At 54.8% G+C, this 17,082-nt stretch overlaps 6 protein-coding genes across 7 annotated transcripts; 4 read left to right on the top strand and 2 right to left on the bottom strand.

Moving 5' to 3' along the window:
* Positions 1 to 153: 153 nt before the first annotated feature.
* On the top strand, positions 154 to 1,005 carry JDV02_009162 (uncharacterized protein; the record flags this gene model as incomplete). Its single annotated transcript, XM_047990806.1, has 1 exon — positions 154 to 1,005. The coding sequence occupies one exon, from the start codon at positions 154 to 156 to the stop codon at positions 1,003 to 1,005; it is 852 nt and encodes a 283-aa protein (XP_047846815.1).
* Positions 1,006 to 4,339: 3,334 nt separating this feature from the next.
* Positions 4,340 to 5,326, top strand: JDV02_009161 (Cyclopropane-fatty-acyl-phospholipid synthase). The gene is made up of 5 exons (XM_047990805.1): positions 4,340 to 4,693; positions 4,756 to 4,784; positions 4,842 to 4,857; positions 4,914 to 5,144; positions 5,195 to 5,326. Exons 1-5 carry the CDS (start codon positions 4,580 to 4,582, stop codon positions 5,303 to 5,305), a joined length of 501 nt encoding a protein of 166 aa, XP_047846814.1. The 5' UTR covers positions 4,340 to 4,579; the 3' UTR covers positions 5,306 to 5,326.
* A 204-nt stretch (positions 5,327 to 5,530) lies between these two features.
* JDV02_009160 (uncharacterized protein) lies at positions 5,531 to 7,323 on the bottom strand. 2 transcript variants are annotated; one of them, XM_047990803.1, is made up of 5 exons: positions 7,067 to 7,323; positions 6,780 to 6,991; positions 6,631 to 6,712; positions 6,265 to 6,556; positions 5,531 to 6,188 (listed from the first exon to the last, which is right to left on the bottom strand). In XM_047990803.1, the coding sequence occupies exons 1-5, from the start codon at positions 7,238 to 7,240 to the stop codon at positions 5,926 to 5,928; spliced, it is 1,023 nt and encodes a 340-aa protein (XP_047846812.1). In that variant the 5' UTR covers positions 7,241 to 7,323; the 3' UTR covers positions 5,531 to 5,925. The 2 variants fall into 2 exon arrangements, with proteins under 2 accessions (XP_047846812.1, XP_047846813.1); XM_047990804.1 differs by having other exon boundaries at positions 5,531 to 6,556.
* Positions 7,324 to 10,053: 2,730 nt separating this feature from the next.
* On the top strand, positions 10,054 to 11,394 carry JDV02_009159 (uncharacterized protein). The gene is made up of 2 exons (XM_047990802.1): positions 10,054 to 10,602; positions 10,684 to 11,394. Exons 1-2 carry the CDS (start codon positions 10,526 to 10,528, stop codon positions 11,237 to 11,239), a joined length of 633 nt encoding a protein of 210 aa, XP_047846811.1. The 5' UTR covers positions 10,054 to 10,525; the 3' UTR covers positions 11,240 to 11,394.
* A 2,514-nt stretch (positions 11,395 to 13,908) lies between these two features.
* On the top strand, positions 13,909 to 14,794 carry CTR3 (Copper Transporter integral membrane protein that functions in high affinity copper transport; the record flags this gene model as incomplete). The annotated part of the gene is made up of 4 exons (XM_047990801.1): positions 13,909 to 14,076; positions 14,168 to 14,527; positions 14,598 to 14,692; positions 14,746 to 14,794. 4 exons carry the CDS (start codon positions 13,909 to 13,911, stop codon positions 14,792 to 14,794), a joined length of 672 nt encoding a protein of 223 aa, XP_047846810.1.
* A 32-nt stretch (positions 14,795 to 14,826) lies between these two features.
* JDV02_009157 (uncharacterized protein) lies at positions 14,827 to 16,909 on the bottom strand. Its single transcript, XM_047990800.1, has one exon. The coding sequence runs from the start codon at positions 16,818 to 16,820 to the stop codon at positions 14,991 to 14,993; it is 1,830 nt and encodes a 609-aa protein (XP_047846809.1). The 5' UTR covers positions 16,821 to 16,909; the 3' UTR covers positions 14,827 to 14,990.
* Between the last annotated feature and the right edge of the window lie 173 nt (positions 16,910 to 17,082).

Raw genomic sequence — 17,082 nt, 5'->3', positions numbered from 1 at the left:
ATCGTTGTCTGTGCGATTTTCTTTCTCATTTTCCGTCTCATTCACCAAGAGCTAGCTCTCCACCGAAAGAGAGCGGCGCAAAAACGCCAGCACGGCGTACGAAGCGCGCCATGGCTCCCACAGTCGTCCTGCTTACGGGGCTTCGACACGATCATGGAGAACTATGCGGCGTTGCGCGACCAACACCTGCAGGGACGGTTGCTCCAACTATTCGAGCGTGCTGGAACAAATACCCTTCAACTACACCTAGTTGGGCGCCACACGCACATTACCATTGAGCCAGAGAACATACAGACTATCCTAGCCACTGACCAAAAGAAGTGGAACTTGACTAGCCAAAGGAAGGGCGGCCTGCATCCTCTACTGGGGAAAGGGATCTTCACTACAGATGGACTTGAATGGCAGCACTCACGAAGGACACTCCGGCCATATTTCGATCGCTCGCAAGTCAGGAACTTCGTGTCGCTAGAGAAGCATGTCTCGCGCCTCCTTGCCAAGATTCCCCGCAACGGCGATACCGTGGATCTCAGCGAGCTCTTCTTTCGCTTAACTCTGGATTCAGCTACTGAGATGCTATTTGGCGAGTCAACTGATGTCGTCTCCGAGGCCAGGGGCAAGCGTTTCGCAGAATCTTTTGCACGGGCGCAGGCAGATGCAGCTAAACGCTCCCAGCTAGGCTGGCTGTATAATTTGATGCCCCAGTCAAGGAACGCCAAAAGAGACACTGAGTTCGTTCAGGATTTCGTCGACCATTACGTCGAAAAAGGACTCTCCAGGTATTCCCAGCTGAAGAATGGCAACCGAGACGTGGAAGACACGCAGCGCCCCGTGGTTCTGGAGGGACTCGTTCGGCAAACCGACGATCGTGTCCGCATCCGGAGCGAGTTACTCAATATCCTCCTCGCAGGTCGGGACACCACTGCATCGCTTCTAACCAATATCTGGTTCATACTTAGCAAGCGGCCGGATTTGTGGCGCAAGCTTCAGGAGGATGTCGCTACTTGAAACGGTCAGTGTCCCACGTATGGTCACACCAAAGACGTCAAATACGTGCGGGCGGTGATAAGCGAAACCTTGAGGCTCTATCCTGTTGTTCCGTCCCTTCGGCGAGAAGCCACGGAAAACACTATCCTCCCCATGGGTGGCGGCCCGGACGGCACCGCACCAATCTTTGTCCAAAAAGGTGAATTAGTGTCCTGGACCAAGTTTACCATGCATCTAAGGACATCTACGGCGACGATGCTGAGAAATTTCGGCCCGAACGACGGATGGATGATCCAGACACTGGTAGCACAGGTGTAAGACCTGGATGGGCATACCTGCCATTCGGTGGAGGACCAAGGACTTGTTTAGGCCAGCGTATGTCTTCCAACCTCACCCTCATATTGACAATTTCATGGGCTAAATGTCCTCTACAGAGTTGGCCTTGGCTACCACAAGCTACACCACAATTCGACTATGCCAAGAGTTCACCAAAATCGAGAGTCATGATATTCACGACTGGAAAGAACATCTGGCCTTGACCATGATCAATTTGCATGGAGCAAAAGTTGGCTTGCGACCTTGAGAGTCGTGCTGGTGTGACCTTGGGTGTAACTAGCAGTTCGACATATGCCATTGATGTCATCAACGTTATTTCCAGGGATCTATTTATGTTACATCTGCCTGGGTACACTATGAAGAAAGTTGCACAAGGCAAGCATCCAGACTTTGGTCACAGTTGCGCGTGCTAACGGTCATGGCGGCTACAAGTATACACCTCGTTCGCAATACCTGGCGCACACTAACCCTTCCAAGGCTGCAGCAGATTTGACAACCTTGCTCTGGTCCGAGGGGCGACTACCAAACCCGTGATACAAATAATCAGCAAGAAGAGCCCCAATCTCTTCAACAGCTCAACAATGATCTCCCTTGCCCTCTTCTTCCCTAGTCTCATTATCGAGTCCTTCTCGTTTACCCTAGGAAAAGGAACATTCGGGACCGGAACGCTCAAGAACCTACAAAGTGGTTCCCATCCTTCATCTAGCCGAAGCACGAGGAGCTGTTCCGCCGGAATAAGCGCCTTCACCATCTCATGATGCTGCTTATGGACAACTGGTAAACGCCTCCGAGTTCCGGCCTTCGTATCCGCCTGCAAGAACCCGACCATCGTATCCCGAACCACACTCGCTCTCGGCGCTCCCACCCACGGCCCTAGGGTACAAAGAATCAAGCGTTGAAAGCCGAAAAACAGGGTATCGATGAATATAGTAGCCACACTGTCTGCCCATGCGTTTACGTCCCGTTCTACCAGGATCACTCGGGCCTCCGGGTAAGCTTGAAACAGGTTCTCGCTGAACATGCTGGTCAAATCGGTTGTTGCCCGATACCCTCCGATAAGTCGATCCCAGTTGGCACGGGTCCAGGGAAGGAGAGTGTCGTATGGAGAGATATAGAATGGTGGTCCCGTGAGACGGCTCCGCAAAAACGGCATGTTGCACCAAGCGGCTCGGCCCCATTCGTACCACTCCCGTGGTTCGTTGATTTGTAGCGCATGATGTACAGGGCCAAAGCCAAGAATCTCTAGTGCAGCCGCCAGTGACGCTGTTCCACTGCGTGGGAGGCCTGCACATATGATGCCGTCACCAGTTGCAAAGCAAGGGTCCCGACGGGAACCGAGAGCGCTGGTTTTGGCCATGCTGAAGAAGACCCCCAGAGAGATTCCAAAATCTCGCGAGGAAGAAATATTTGTCGGTTTACCGTATCATGACGATAATTGAAATTGCGTTTTAGAAGAGTCGGTTTGGTCAACGGACGCGAGTAAAGGAGTGTAATACGTGACGCTGCAATTATGGCCGAGACGTCTGCATGTCTGGCTGACTGCTGCACCGAAGCATGCACAGACCCTCACATAGGTGACCAGACACGGGTTTCACCTCGCGTTACTCAGGACGGCAGACACTACATTAGCGTGACGTAGTCCTGGGCATTATCAGGCTCGGGGGAGACGGACCGTGGGTGTCGAGGCATTTGACGGCTGACGACTGGAGGTTTGCACAATTGCCATGTCTTAGAAACCGGCTGAGTCAGTGGCGTGGCTGCCCAGTCTCAGCCCTTATTTCAGTTGGATACATCCGTCCCCAATGCTTGACAAGCGCTATGCAACTCTATAAGCAATACACGGCCCCCCTGTCACGCCGTGAAATCGATGGGGCGAATCATAAGAGCTAAGACATGGAGGTTATTAGAAGTCGCTCGTTTCTTTGGCGCCTGACCGCCACGACAACGTCAAATCCCCGGCATTTGCAATACGACGGTCCCCTAAACAGGGGAAATTGCGCTCGAGGCAGCTGAAGGCAAGACTGCGCTTGCGGCGGGAACCTGTAGGATTCTGCCACGACCGTCGGCAAAAGGACATGGATCATCTACAGGGTGCGTCACATATAGCAGGAACGAAATAGAGCTGGAGGATGAGTTCTGGGACTGGGACGTCGTTTGACGCCAGACTTGGGCTTTTATAAGGCAACAGACGGGACCATTAAAGGCTTTGGATATTGTTTTTAGGTTGCAAACTAAGAGTAGCAAGACTCAACCCCACTTCATCAACTCGGTATCAAATCGGCATCTCATTCCGCCGTCGCTAGGATGCAAGGCTCGGTCCCGGGCGTGAGCGTCTTCCGGTCTGGGCTAATATGGATTGCCGAGCGAGCGATACGCGCAGCCCTGCAGGGGATGGAGTATGGTCGACTGCAATTCAGCTATGCTTCATTGGAATCGGAGACGGACTCTTGCAAACGCGATACTAGCATCACCTTCGGCTTAGGCATACCTTCGGCTCTGGTGCACGTAACGAACGACTGGTTCTGGGTTCGTGTCTTGACATCAGGTAGTGTGGTAGGGACATGCCTCTCAACCGAGGCTCTGGTACAAAACTAACATGTGAATACATTTTGTCTCATAAAGGGGTTTGCTGAAGCATATATCAATGGCGAAATTGACATTTCCGATCCACTCACCATCTTCAAGGTATTATATCAGTCCACGAACGAATTTATACCGAAAGCGAACTAATTATCCGCAGATTGCCTTATCCAACCGACGCACATTCATTCAGTTAGACAAAGAATGGCTTATCATGTCGAAATTATACTCCGTATTTGCACCGACGAACAACATCCAACAAGCTAAACGTAACGTTGCTTCACACTATGACGTTTCGAATGAGGTATTCGCTGCATTCCTCAGTGCGGATATGACGTATTCATGCCCATTATGGCTCCCCCCGAACGACGTAGACTATAAAAACGACAATCTTCAAAAGGCACAACGACGCAAACTTCTATACCATATCAAGGCCGCTCGGATCAAGTCGTCGGATCACGTCCTTGAAATTGGAACAGGCTGGGGCAGCTTTGCTATCCAGGCTGTGCGTGAGACTGGATGCACCTTGACCACAGTCACTTTATCGACGGAGCAAAAGGCATTGGCTGAAGAAAGAATTCATGCTGCCGGGCTGGCAGACAAGATCACGGTCTTGCTTTGTGACTTTCGTGAAATCCCTAAACTAGGCCTTCAGTTTGATAAGGTAGTATCTATTGAGATGCTAGAGCACACGGGAATCGACTACCTACACGAATATTTCGGAGTGATCAAAGATCTGTTGACAGAAAATGGCTCCATTGCAACTTTCCAGGCCACAATGATGTCGGAGTCTGTGAGTAACTTCCATCGATCTTCTCATGAGGAACGACAGTCAACATTAACACTGCGGTACAGTACCAGGCGGATAGCCAAGCAACTGGAAGGTAAGGCTTTCCATTGGGCCACTAGAAATGAAGAACATGCTACTAACTTTTGCACAGCTTCATCTGCAAACATGTCAGCGCTGCCTTCGAGATCCCTAGTCAACCGTGGACTATGCTAAAGAACTACAGATCTTTCCCGGGGGTTATCTGCCTACTCTAACGGAGACGGTTGCGGCAATCAATAAGGGGGCAGGTGACCATTTCGTGATCGATAGGGTCGAGAATTTTGGCGGCCTTGGAAGAGCGTTTCAAGCCTGGGGTGAAGCCTTCGACCAAGACTTCGACGCTCGAATACGCCCCGATCTGGTTACTAGGCAGCTCTGCGATGCAGAGATCGAAAAGTTCAGACGAAAGTGGCGGGTAAGTAGCCACTAGCTCACGGAAAGATCATGTTGCTAATACTAGGGTAGTTTTACTTCGCATACTGCCAGGCCGGGTTCGAGGAACAGGTTCTTCGGACAGTAACAGTTAGACTTGTACGTATGGGGACTTCGATTCTGGCACAGGATTACTACATGTAAAGTAGTTTAGCTTCAATGAGTATATGAGGCTAGCCCTCTATTAGAATGCCATGCTCAGGGCCAGAAAAGCTGTGGCAGCAGCACCCCTCCCCTCTCAACCACAATGGCCCCAGTCCAGGCTTAAAAGATTTTGTATATCCATCAAACCCGGGCCATATTTTGCTCCTTGATACCTGTCGGTGCGGTTCTTCCGACGATCACCTGCGATTGATTGCTCACTATTACTGGATTTCTCTATTGATCAAAAATCTCCGGTTGACCAGAGTAAATAGTCTGCTCAACATAGCCGCGAAAAGCACTTTGTTTGATAGTGTAGAGGACTTTATGCCTGCCCATGTATCCTCTTGTCCAAGCGGCTCTTTGAACGTAAACCGTGAAAAGAGTGGTGTCACGGTACTGCACTTGAAGGTTGATCCCACCGGACGCCGTGTGCCTCAAACTCGCCCCGCCTCGAGTGTGCCTGGCTGCTGCTCGAGGTTGAGCCCGTCTTTATCGTCCCCTCAATGACACACAAATCAAAGGAAGCAATTAGACATGATGGAGGGATCTTTACAGGCCGTCGAGGAAAGCAAAATACTGTCTTGCTGGGCTCTTTTCCCTGGAGATGACGAAGCCAAGGTCTATGGCTTATCGCGCCATGCCTCAGCCAAAAAGTCATCGGCCGGCGTAAAATGGTAGTCTGGCAGCAGACGATTCCACTCATCCGAGACCCGCATGGTCTCAGCGGATATGCCCAGCAGAATCCCCGACATGAGCTTCACAAAAAAGGCCTTGAACTCCTCCGGAGAAAAGGCTGGGTGGCCCGCGGTTGGCCTCCAAGAGGATTTCAGCTCGCCAGCTTTGAGGTCAGAAGCTTTGAGCTTGTCCACAACGAAGCTCCTGCCTGAATCGATCTAGGTCAGCACGAGGTGTATGTTCCCGTCCTCCCCCAAAGCTACTGTACAGGGGTGAATACGAACCGCGAATCTTGCCGCCGAGGGCAAGGAGTTGCCCGACTGTAAGCTCCGTCCCCCGCACGCCACCGATCATGGGCCATTCGCCATCATACTCTACTGCCCGGGCCACGACTTGCGCAAGATCCTGGACCGTCGTAAGCGTGATGCGTGCATCCTCGGCGCCGTCTACCACAAGGGCTCGGCAACTGTTGAAGTCGATGGGCGTTTCGATGGGCACAACGTGGTTGGCGGATTTATAAGGGTACGTCAGGTAATTCGCAAACAAGCCGGGCTGAAACAGCGAATACTCGAGGACCTAGGCTGCCCGTCTTAGCCAACTGCGCTTATCCTTGTCTGATCAGCACACCTATGGTACCGCGGCCGTCTCACTTTTTCGTCCTCGTTTAGTTTGCGCAGGTACTCTCTGATCTCAGCTTTGCCCGCGTACCAGTCCATGTACTCAAAGGAAGACCTGCAATGATGAGTAAGAGGCCTGGGCAGGGAGGCACGTTTCCTTGTTATGGTCTGGTGCGACTCACGATGCCCATTCACTTGGCGCGAAGCGTTTCACGCCCGCCTCGATGGAAGCGTCGATTAGATTACTCTGTGATGTGTTGCCAATATCTGAGTGCACGACGATGAACGACAGCACGGTGTGCACGCCTTGCAGTATGCTTGCGAGCTCCTGCGCGTCCTCGTAGCTTGTGCGGACCCATTGTACGCCGGGGACGGTCCATCCGTCGGGTGCGTCCTGAATAAGTGCTTCATAAGTTATATGTAATTGGTAGGTTTCTGGCTGAGGCTCTAGCATGTTGTATGCTCTCACCTTTCTGGACAGGAGCAGGATTTCGTGCCTTTTGGTGGCGACGAGAACGTCGATGACTTCCTGGGCGACATCTACGGCGGTTCTCGGTAAGCATGTGCTTTCATCAGCAAAACATGTAGAATGCCGCTGGGGGTACAAACTGCCAGATCCACCAGCAATGGCAATCTTGACCATTTCTTATTCTTGTCGGTGATGATGATTTTGGCTGATTTTTGCGATGGTGTATCCGGCTCCGGGTCGAATATATGCAACAAAAGGGTGAGGAATATTTTGCAGAGTCGTATCGGATACAGTGCTCTTCTTATAACTTGGGGGACGGGGTGTGTGCCTGATGTTGCTTTGGCGCGGCTGACGTGCTGGTTCGGCCGACCGGAATTTGCATGATGCCCGCGCCGCCGTGTTCCGCCGAAGCTCGGGCGAAGATCGCAAGGAGTGCATGAAATTGCATCAAGGCTTCAAGTTGGAAGGAAAATTGCACATGGTTCAATCCCATGACGCTTCATGATATACTACACACCCCGCGAGCCGCTTGATACCAAGATTCCGTGCATTCGGACCTTGCAGCAGCCAAACTCTTGGGCTACTTTCAATATTGATCGGTTTTTTGACTACTTCACCTGCAGACTATGGGCTGTGTGCATTCGCTAGTATGATTTTCAGATCTACACTTACGCCGAGACATGTTTTTACGGCCCCCGTGGTGATGGACTGCACAGCAGTCTCATCGAAGGAAAAGGCAGTGACGGGCTCAGCAGGACTCGGATATTCATTCAGGCTTCGTGTCTGAAATGGAACCAGGACTATCCCGAGTGAATGGCTGTGGCTCTCGTACAACAAGTGGATTATTTCTATAAAAACTCAACATGGCCTATCCTCTGTCCCTATTGTGATCGATTTCCTCCATCGCGAGCATCCAATCTACTATCGATTTGAATCGAGGTTTCCAAGGCAGAACGCAACTCTCTTTAAGACATTCAACGAACTCGTTTCCGTGAAAGACGCTGGAACGCGGGTCATCATGTGCTGCTTCGCGTCTTATGGAGACTACGACTCGTCCTCGTGGAGTATGCGGTGAGTTCGACCAACCTGCTCGTCTTCGCTGCATGTGCCCAGTGCTGATAATGCATCGCCTTGAGAAAGCTCCTACACCGATCGCCCTCGCCGAGTGGATAATCGCCGTCTGGACGGGTCGCGGCGACGGCGGCGCACGAGCTCCGAAGAAGATGATGAGTTCAGAACCAGAATGGCATACTGGGCACGCAACTCGGCTGCGGTAGTTGTCCACGACCCTGCTGCGCCACCACGCAGGAGGGCATCGCATTTCTCACACCATCATCGCCATCAGTCAGGGCATAGAGTTCGGCGGGACACTCTACGTTAGGTCATATATGTTTCTGCGGGGCCATCCGGTCCTCTGTAGCATCTAATATCAATAATGTCCGCGGCCTATGTCGCCCAGGATGCTCCGCGATCTAAACCGTGAATCAATGTTGGACTCGTATAGGCTGCGCTGCAGTCGAGCAGGCTTTGTGAGTTATGCTCTGAATCATATTCTACTTTAGTATTTTCTCACTTTCTCTGGACCAAAACCCCGATTGTTCGCACCGCTTCACAGTGCGTATGTCGCATTTGACGACTGGAAACCTTCTGCAGAGACAAGGCCTCTTGATCACCGTGCTTCATAGTATTGGGGCGTCTGGCGATCCTCATCAGTGCATAGGCATAGTGAAGTGCACATTGACAATGCGTTGTAACATATTGGAAGTTGGAGGATTTATAATCATAAGCAAGCTTCCAGATTTGATTTGGAATTCAACATCCACAGTGCAGCTTTCCTCTCCACGTCTATCCTGCCGAACCACGTTCATCTTTCTCCAACCTATCGAGGCATTCATTCCAAACGACGTTTTGGCCAAGTGCCACTGCTGCATCACAATGTGCTTTGGTTCCGGTGACCACGATCCGGAGTACGATCGTCCTCGTCCTCGTCGGCAAGTAGAACCCCAGGTCCATATGCAGCCATCAAGACCCTTGTCCAGCGAGCTCATGAGCCATGTGCTAATTTACACAGGTCCTCCCATCGTGGCCAAACTGGACATCGAGACGGGCGTCGGAGTGGGCATGGCAGTCTTCGAGACCGACCGCCGGATCACATTGCCCCATGGCCAGAACCGCGCGGTAGCTACGGCATGAGCCGCCTTGCGCCTCAGGGCGGACGACGACGAAGGTGAAATTTACAAGCCGGACTAGTTTGTAGAAAGATTACCAATGGCTGGACACTGGAGCCGTGATTGTTATGTGGCGTTGATCTCGGGAGGGTTGTAGTGCGTCCACACGTAGGGATTTGAGGTACGCGGGCTCGCCTACTATTTTACCTATTCAGATGAAGTTCTGAGGCGAGAAACGAAGCGCCAGTTGTCGCAATCGTCCTTCAAGCACCCGCGACACGCACAACGCTCATGCAAGTGGAGTTTTCTTTTACCGCCTAGTATAGAGTAGAAACATTTCAACTCAATTGAGGCTGCACGACTGCTGCTGGACTCTTATATCACGTTCAGTACTGACATATCCACCAAGGTTTCATGTGCCTCTCATTATTGCACCGAATACACCAACAGGTGCCGGCCCGTCACCAAGGCGTCGCCAATGGGACCGGACCAAGAGTACTGACGGGGAGGCTTCATGTTACAGCAGTCAAGAGTGAACGAGTGACCAAGCTGGACGACGTAACCATGGATGGCATGGGAACGGAACTGAGCGCAAGCGAGATTGCCCACCGCACTGCCCTAGTACTTGGCAAGGCAAGAAAAAAGTACTTGCACATCAGCTGTCGAGCACCGAATCCCGGCGCAACATTTGAAGCCAAGTATCACACGAACCGCGCCCGCGACGTCGCAGCGACAAGGATGCACAGCGGCCACCGAGACTTAAAAAGCAGCGCTGCCAGCCATCATCATCCAACGACAGCGCCCAGGCAAGGTCGGCATCCTAGACATGCAATCATTTACGATGCTCACCTCCTTTTGCGGAGTCGAAAGCTGAACGGCACGGCCGGCCGTGCAATCTCGCAAAAAGCGGTGCACGGGGCGCTTCCGTCATGTCTTTGTCCCGCCCCCCAGTCGCGGTGAACGGTGTGCTTCTTTTTGCCTGTTCTCTCGTCTTCTCGCGTGCTGTGCCGGCAAACGAGCGAAAGTGAATCACATCACCGCCCGGCTGACGCCCCCTCCTCCTTTGTCGCCTTGGTCGCTCCATCGAGGCCCCGTCAATATTCACGCCTTGCAGCTGGGCGTCAGTCGATTCGACAGTATTCCTCTTCCGGGCTTCTTCGCAACAGCGCATTTACTATCGTACATCCAGACGTTGTCAACGCGATACGTCAGCACTCGAGGCGGCGACCATCACTGTGCGACGGCACTACGAACAAGGGAAAAGCAACCAACCAACCAACCAACCGCCGCAATGGGCTGCGGCATGAGCACTCACAACGGCTTCGAGGCGGACGACGGCGCGCCCCGACCGGCCTCAACCGACCAGCAGTGGGTTCCCCCAAAACAGGAGGCATGAGCTAATTAGCCCTGGCGATGCTGACGACGGATCAATTCGAGCAACGCCAGCAGAGCGGGCAGCGACGTCGAGCACAATAAGCGCGACCAAGGCGAGACCATCGGTGCCGCCGCCGTCCTGGGGGCCGCCACCGCCCTCGCGACGGGAGAGCCGGCGAGCCTGAACGGCGGCAAGGCGAGGCTCCTGTCCGAGGACGAGGAGGACAAGGCATCGTTAAAGAAGAGTGAGGCAGACGAGACGAGCCGTGGCGCGGCGACTGACGCAGCAAAGGCTGAGCAGCCCGAGTGGAGGCGATTTTCCTCATCGTCGTCGGCGGCGGCGGCCCCGCAGCTGGAGCTGCCGGACCTTGTGACCGGGACACCGCTCATCGCCACAGAGGAGGAGAACGAAGACACGTTGGGGGGGCAAGAGGACGAAGAAGAAGATGAAGGAGGCGCGGCGACGGAGGCGGCCTTGACGATGAGCTCGACCACGACGGCGGCGACGACGGCCACGGCCGTGTCAACGACGGCGACGAAATTGCCGCTCCCCGAGCTGTTGCCCTCGATTGATCTTGATTTTGGGCCGATTGAGCTTGATTCAAGTCCCCTGGCACTTGGCAAAGCGTGACGCAGAGAAAGGGGGGCAGGGGGAAGGTTTGAGCGGGACATTGATCAGACGTAGGACTTGGTTGTAGAAGAAGAAGCCATTACGTAGAGACAAGTATTTGATGGGCGGCCCACAGGCCACGACCTGGGAACGGGGGTTATATCAGCAACTTTAATACTACAAGAGTTCTCCTATAGCCAACCTGCATTCTTAACGGGAGAGGACCGTCTTGGCGAGGATTGACCAGCATTGATGGCCAAGGGAGGCGAAATTGCTACGACAAGCCAGAAAATAACCAATACGAAATTTCGGGCTCTACTGCAGCTACGACATTGATGGCTTCCGCATTCCTCTAGTTCCGCCGCCTTTGTGAGAAGGTTGTCCGAGCAGTGCATGAAGAGAGAGGCCTATGACAATCAGGACGTCGGATCGTGTACCTCTGGCAAAAGTCCACCCCGTGTTTTCCGTCATGATAGTAGATCAAATCGAGGCACACACGTGCAGCGTGGAATACGACAGCCGTTGCCGGCTGGCTCTTTTGCCCGTCTGGCGCCGCCCTGGTGTCCTAACACATGTGCGCCCAGCTCGATTATTTTCAACCAGGGGTCAACTAGGTCGCTGCTGACTGCCGATATGTGTCTTCTGTGGACAAGTTCTGGGGTACCAAGTGTCGTGTATGTAAGTGGAAGGACTCGGCCGAGAAGATGGCGGCTTCCAGAGCGGCAATATATATCGGGCACGACGTTGCTCATGATCGCCGCGCACGCAATGGTAACCCCGGTCTTCTTTTTATACATACATGTACATGTAAGCAGCAAAAGTTTGGTTCATGCGAGGGACGAGTGTGAGCTCAACCGAGCCATTGACGACTTTCACGCCGTGGGAGCCTTTCATGTAAAGCGGAGGAAGGGGCAACTATGTCAGTCAGTGATCCCGCCTCGGCCTCGCAAGACGCAGCGCGTCAAATGCGCACCCCCCAAGTCTCGTGTTGTGCACTTGACTAATTCGTACTAGCCACCAAGTATTACTACTCGCGTCACAAAACTCCATGTCGTTTGTTTGCAGTGCAGTCAGGGGCAGCAGCCCTCTCCTCAAGTGGTATCTCCTCAGTACGTAGCACAACACGATCTTCGTTCCATTTACACCAAAACACCACCAGCAGCTCACTCGCGGAAGCGCAACCAACCACCGGCCAAGGCCCCCCCTACCCTCTCCCTCATGCGGCAACCCATCGAATCTGCGCGATCGCATGACGTCCCGCAGTGGGGGCGTCTCCTCCCGGGTCTCTCTCTCTCTCTCATTCTCATCCTCTCGTACGATCAGCAGCAGCACCCACGGGTAGACCCGTATTCTTGTTCATACCTCTGGTCGTGCCGGAACACCGATGCATCAGCGACGAGTCCATCACGTCGGGCCAGCAGATGTCAACGCGCACCCGGCTAAGCTCGCCCCACGCCATAGTTCCCTCCCTTCGGTAACTATTCAACAAGCTTTCCCACCACGCATATGCGCATGTATCGTTAGCAGGGGGCCGTCCGTGGAGCGTCTTGGCGATCCGAGGCAAAGTGTCCCGTTGTTGCACAAAAGGTCAATCGCTGCCAAGCACCAGCAAGCAGCACCTTGCCTAAGGTATCTCGCCTAGAATACCTAGTACCAACAACAAACTGCAACCGCAACTGCAATAACAAGCCACAAACTCGCTTGCGCAGCCATGAGTAGCAAGTAGCACGGCTCTCGCTCACAACAACCCCACTGCAGCCAGGAACAAAGACATTGTACTGGCACGAGGTCTAGTACAAAACATGAGATGATAAACCCCATTCACCGACCTCATATAACACCATTCGTCCCACCTTCTCTGCCACCGCCGCGTGGTGGCGGCTAGCACTCAAAGGGCGGGACGGGGGGATAAAAAAAACTTGCGCAAACGCCCTCATGGCCTCACCACCACGCGCCCAAATTACTGGTACAGTAACTTAATAGCCAAGGTAGTATATTCCGACGGAACGAACGAAAACGAAACAAGCGAGCCGACTTCCGGACCCCCCCGCTTCTTTCATCTGGTGGACGTGCCTGCCGGATTCTCTCGGCCAACAAGACAACACAACCCACACGCCGAGCGACCGCATCAAGTCCCCGAGAAAGGGCAGCGAACGGCCTCGTGAGTGCGTTTGCGCGCGTGCGCGGACGCCACGAAGAGGCAGGGAGAGGCAGGGAGGAGAAAAAAAAAAGAACCAGCGCAGGTGCGCAAGTGATGGATCGGCTCGATAGCCGGCCTCGGCGTAGTCCGTCGAGGAGGGCATTAAATAGTTGGATTGTGGCACGTACGTATTCGTTTCGTTTCCGTTTCGTTTATTATCGATTGCGAGCGTGCCCAGCACCTGTCCACTTGAACTCTATCGAGCCCACCGACCGCACTTTTTTTATTAATAATTGAAAGAACGTGGTCATTGCCCCGTGTTCTCTTTTCTTATTAGACGCGCTTCCTTCCTGCTGCGCTCCTTCCTTCCGCCTTGACACCTCCCAACCTCCGACTTACACTACGTGGTGAGAAGCATCGCGTCTCGCTGCCCCCGATCGAGTTCGGGCACCACCGCCGCGTCCGCACGACACACACTCCGTGAAGCAAGCACACACTACTCTCGGAAAAGAGAAGAGAATTTGCTACACGTTCGCTCACGCCGACCACAATGGACCACGATCACGCGACCATGACGGGCACCATGGCCATGGGCTCCATGTCCCACACCATGTCCATGGCCATGCCCACCACCACCTCGGGCGCCGCCCACAACCACGCCGGCCACGACATGGGCGGCATGGACATGGGCGGCGGCGGCAACAGCTGCAAGATCTCCGTACGATGGAATCCCCAGAAAGAGACCAGGCCCGGGGGGCGGGGCGGGGGAATCGTTTATTCTTCTTGCTGACTGACCAACGGGGATACAGATGCTCTTCAACTTCTACACCGTCGACGCGTGCTTCCTCTCGAACCAGTGGCACGTCACCTCGAGCGGCATGTTCGCCGGCTCCTGCATCGGCGTCTTCCTCCTCGCCATGTCGCTCGAATTCCTCCGCCGATCCGTCAAGGAGTTTGACCGGTTCCTCGTCCGCCAGCACATCGCCAAGCACCAGCCCGGCGCCGCCGCCGACCACGGCTCCGTCAGTAGCAAGGACGCCGCCGTCCGGAACGCCGCCGCTGGTGCTTGCCCTGCCGTCGTCCCGCCCTTCCGCCCCAACGTCTTCCAGCAGGCGATCCGAGCCTTTCTGCATTTCCTGCAGTTCACCGTCGCCTATTTCCTCATGCTGGTGGGTTGCCCCGCCGGTGGTGTCCGGAGATGAAAAGCATTCGCGTTTTCTTGTGCTGACGGGAATGTAGCTGGCCATGTACTTCAACATTTACATCATCGTGAGCATCATCCTCGGTGCCTTCTTCGGGGCCTTCATCTTCCAGTGGGAGACGCTGCCCCTGATGTGAGTTGGCCGTATCCCCTCAAGCACGCGACGACATGCTGACCGCCACGCAGTGGACAACAGACGAGCGCCGCGCAGGAGGCCACCGTCTGCTGTGGCTAACCAGCGCCTCTGTCGAGGCGGGGGAATGCGGAGGGTGGTCGTGCGCAGATGATGATTTTGATCGCTATACCCCAGCTCCTAAGGCGCTGAACCGATCAAGTGTTGCTTTGATAGTTCGTCAAATGGAGAGAAAGAAAAACAAGATTCTTTGAACGGTCTTTCGCCCGTCGTGTACTGTCCAAAGTTACCCGGGGTATCAAATAAGCAAAACGCCATGTCCCAGAATATTGAGACACCTGGACACATCCCACGACTCGTCGAGCTGGCCACGCCTCGACCACACCTTTTCCATAATCTCCAGGGCCTCCTTGACCGTCCCAAAAATCTTGAGTGGTCCCAGCCGCTCGCCCATGGCGCGATAGGCCGGCTCGTCTTCTTCCGGAGACAGGCATCCGCAGACGCACATGGGCCACGCCAGCGCCCGCAGGCACGAGCCCTTGGGCACATTGGAGAGGAGCTCCGTGGCCCTGGACACAGGCCAACGGACGTCCGGGCTCGATGGTTGCCAGCCGTTGACGACGACGTTGAGATAACTCAGTGTTGCGAGCAGCCATATTATCTGGAACGATGGTCGCCGTGCCTCCTCCCCGCCCACAGGATCAGAAACTAGCAGCTGAAAGGTGATTTCCTGCGTATTTGCTCTCGTGTCGTAGCCGGCTTCGAGGACCTGAAGGCCGCCTTTGATGGCGTCGGCTAGCACCTGGCCGCGAGAGACCAGCTCACTGACGGACAGCGAGCCCGTTTGTTTCTGCACTCTCTTCCACGACTCGAGGGCGGCGACATCGCCCAGCACCTGCACGACCCAGTTGGGCAAGCCGAAGAACTCCTCCAACATGAGAGGCCCGACCGGCGCGGGCTCCGGCGTGCAGACCTCGGACGGGCAGCCAGGGATGACGCTCGCTTGGTACTGCTGCAAACGAGGTGCATTACCTAGGGTGACGCTCGCGAGGACATCTATGTACAGGAGCGTCCCGGTGAAGAAGCGCAGAGCCGCCTGATTGGTGCTCCAAGGCCGCCTCAAGCCCATGGCAGGTGGCGGCCACTTGGGTGTGTACAGGTTGTTCAGCGTCACGGTCCACTGCTCTGGGTTCGGGAGAATCTGGTGAAAGAGAAAGACGGCGGCATCCAAGTGCACCTTCCAGTTGTCCTTGTTAGACGTGGAAACCTCGAAGAAGAGCATTTGAATGATACTCTGCATGACGACAAGGGCCTTTTCGTTGTCGAAACCCGACCTGGCGCTTGTCAGGAGCCGCATCTCCTTGCGCAGCTCCGAGAGGCCGAGCTCCAGCTGCGTCTCGAGCTTGTGCACCATGCGCAGCGTGCACTCCTCGTGCTCTTGTTCGCCGTTGGCCAGCACAACGGCGAAGAAGGAGCTGGCGAGGGAAATGGCCGTGTGATAGACGGACTTGTTGCTCTGCAGCACGTCCAGGATCCAGCCGCGGCCGCCGGCGAGGACGGGCGGGCGGTAGTGCGGAAACAGATACGGGAAGACGTAGTCGAGATAAATCATGAGGAAGTGGATGTCGACGTCCGGGGCCGAGGCCGGGTCCTCCTCGCGCACAAAGAGCTGGCTGTGCCAGGGCGCCTCGGACGGCGACGTGCCGTTGGTGTTGCTGGACGCGGGCGTCGAGTCCATCTCATTGCTCCGCGGCGAGGGATCCGTGTCCGACGCCCCGGACGTGCCGTCGTGGCGATCCTTGCGGGCCGTGGAAGGCGTCAGGGCGTCATCGCTGAGAGACACAGACTTGGTACCGGCCTCGAGCATCTCGAGATACTTGCGGTCGCGGCGGTGGCTAGCCTGCTTCTTGACCTGGGACTTGATGGCCTCTGCCATTTCCTTTTGCTTGGGCCCGCCGTCCATCCACTCGGGCTTCTCGTCCTCGAAGTAGCAGGTGATCTCCAGGGCCTTGCATGTGTCGCACTCGGGCTTGTTCTCGGTGCACTTCTTCCGCCTCACCCGGCACGTCCAGCAGCCGCCCGACGACCGGGTCTTGCTGTTGGACATGAGCTGCCGGAAGAGAGACATGGCGGCGCAGCAGCATATGCGTATCGACGACCAGCTGCTCGTGACTGTTGATGTGACGCAAGGGGGGCGTGTGTCCTGGGACTCTGGAGATCCGTCGGGTGGAGTTTGGGGGGGGGGGTCGCCAGTGAAGGTACAAGACCCAAGTACCTCTCAAGTGCCGTGCCGGAGCGGATTTGTAAGCACTCGAATGCCGCTCGTTGCGTCGCCGCGCCTCGCCTGGGACGGACGGGAGACAATAACGTGGAAAATAATAAAGACGATT

The sequence above is a fragment of the Purpureocillium takamizusanense genome, chromosome 9, assembly GCF_022605165.1.
Source record: "Purpureocillium takamizusanense chromosome 9, complete sequence".
In the NCBI taxonomy this organism is placed as follows: Eukaryota; Fungi; Ascomycota; class Sordariomycetes; order Hypocreales; family Ophiocordycipitaceae; genus Purpureocillium; species Purpureocillium takamizusanense.
The sequence above is the reverse complement of the archived record's forward strand: the minus strand, read 5'-3'. Positions and strand labels throughout refer to the sequence as shown.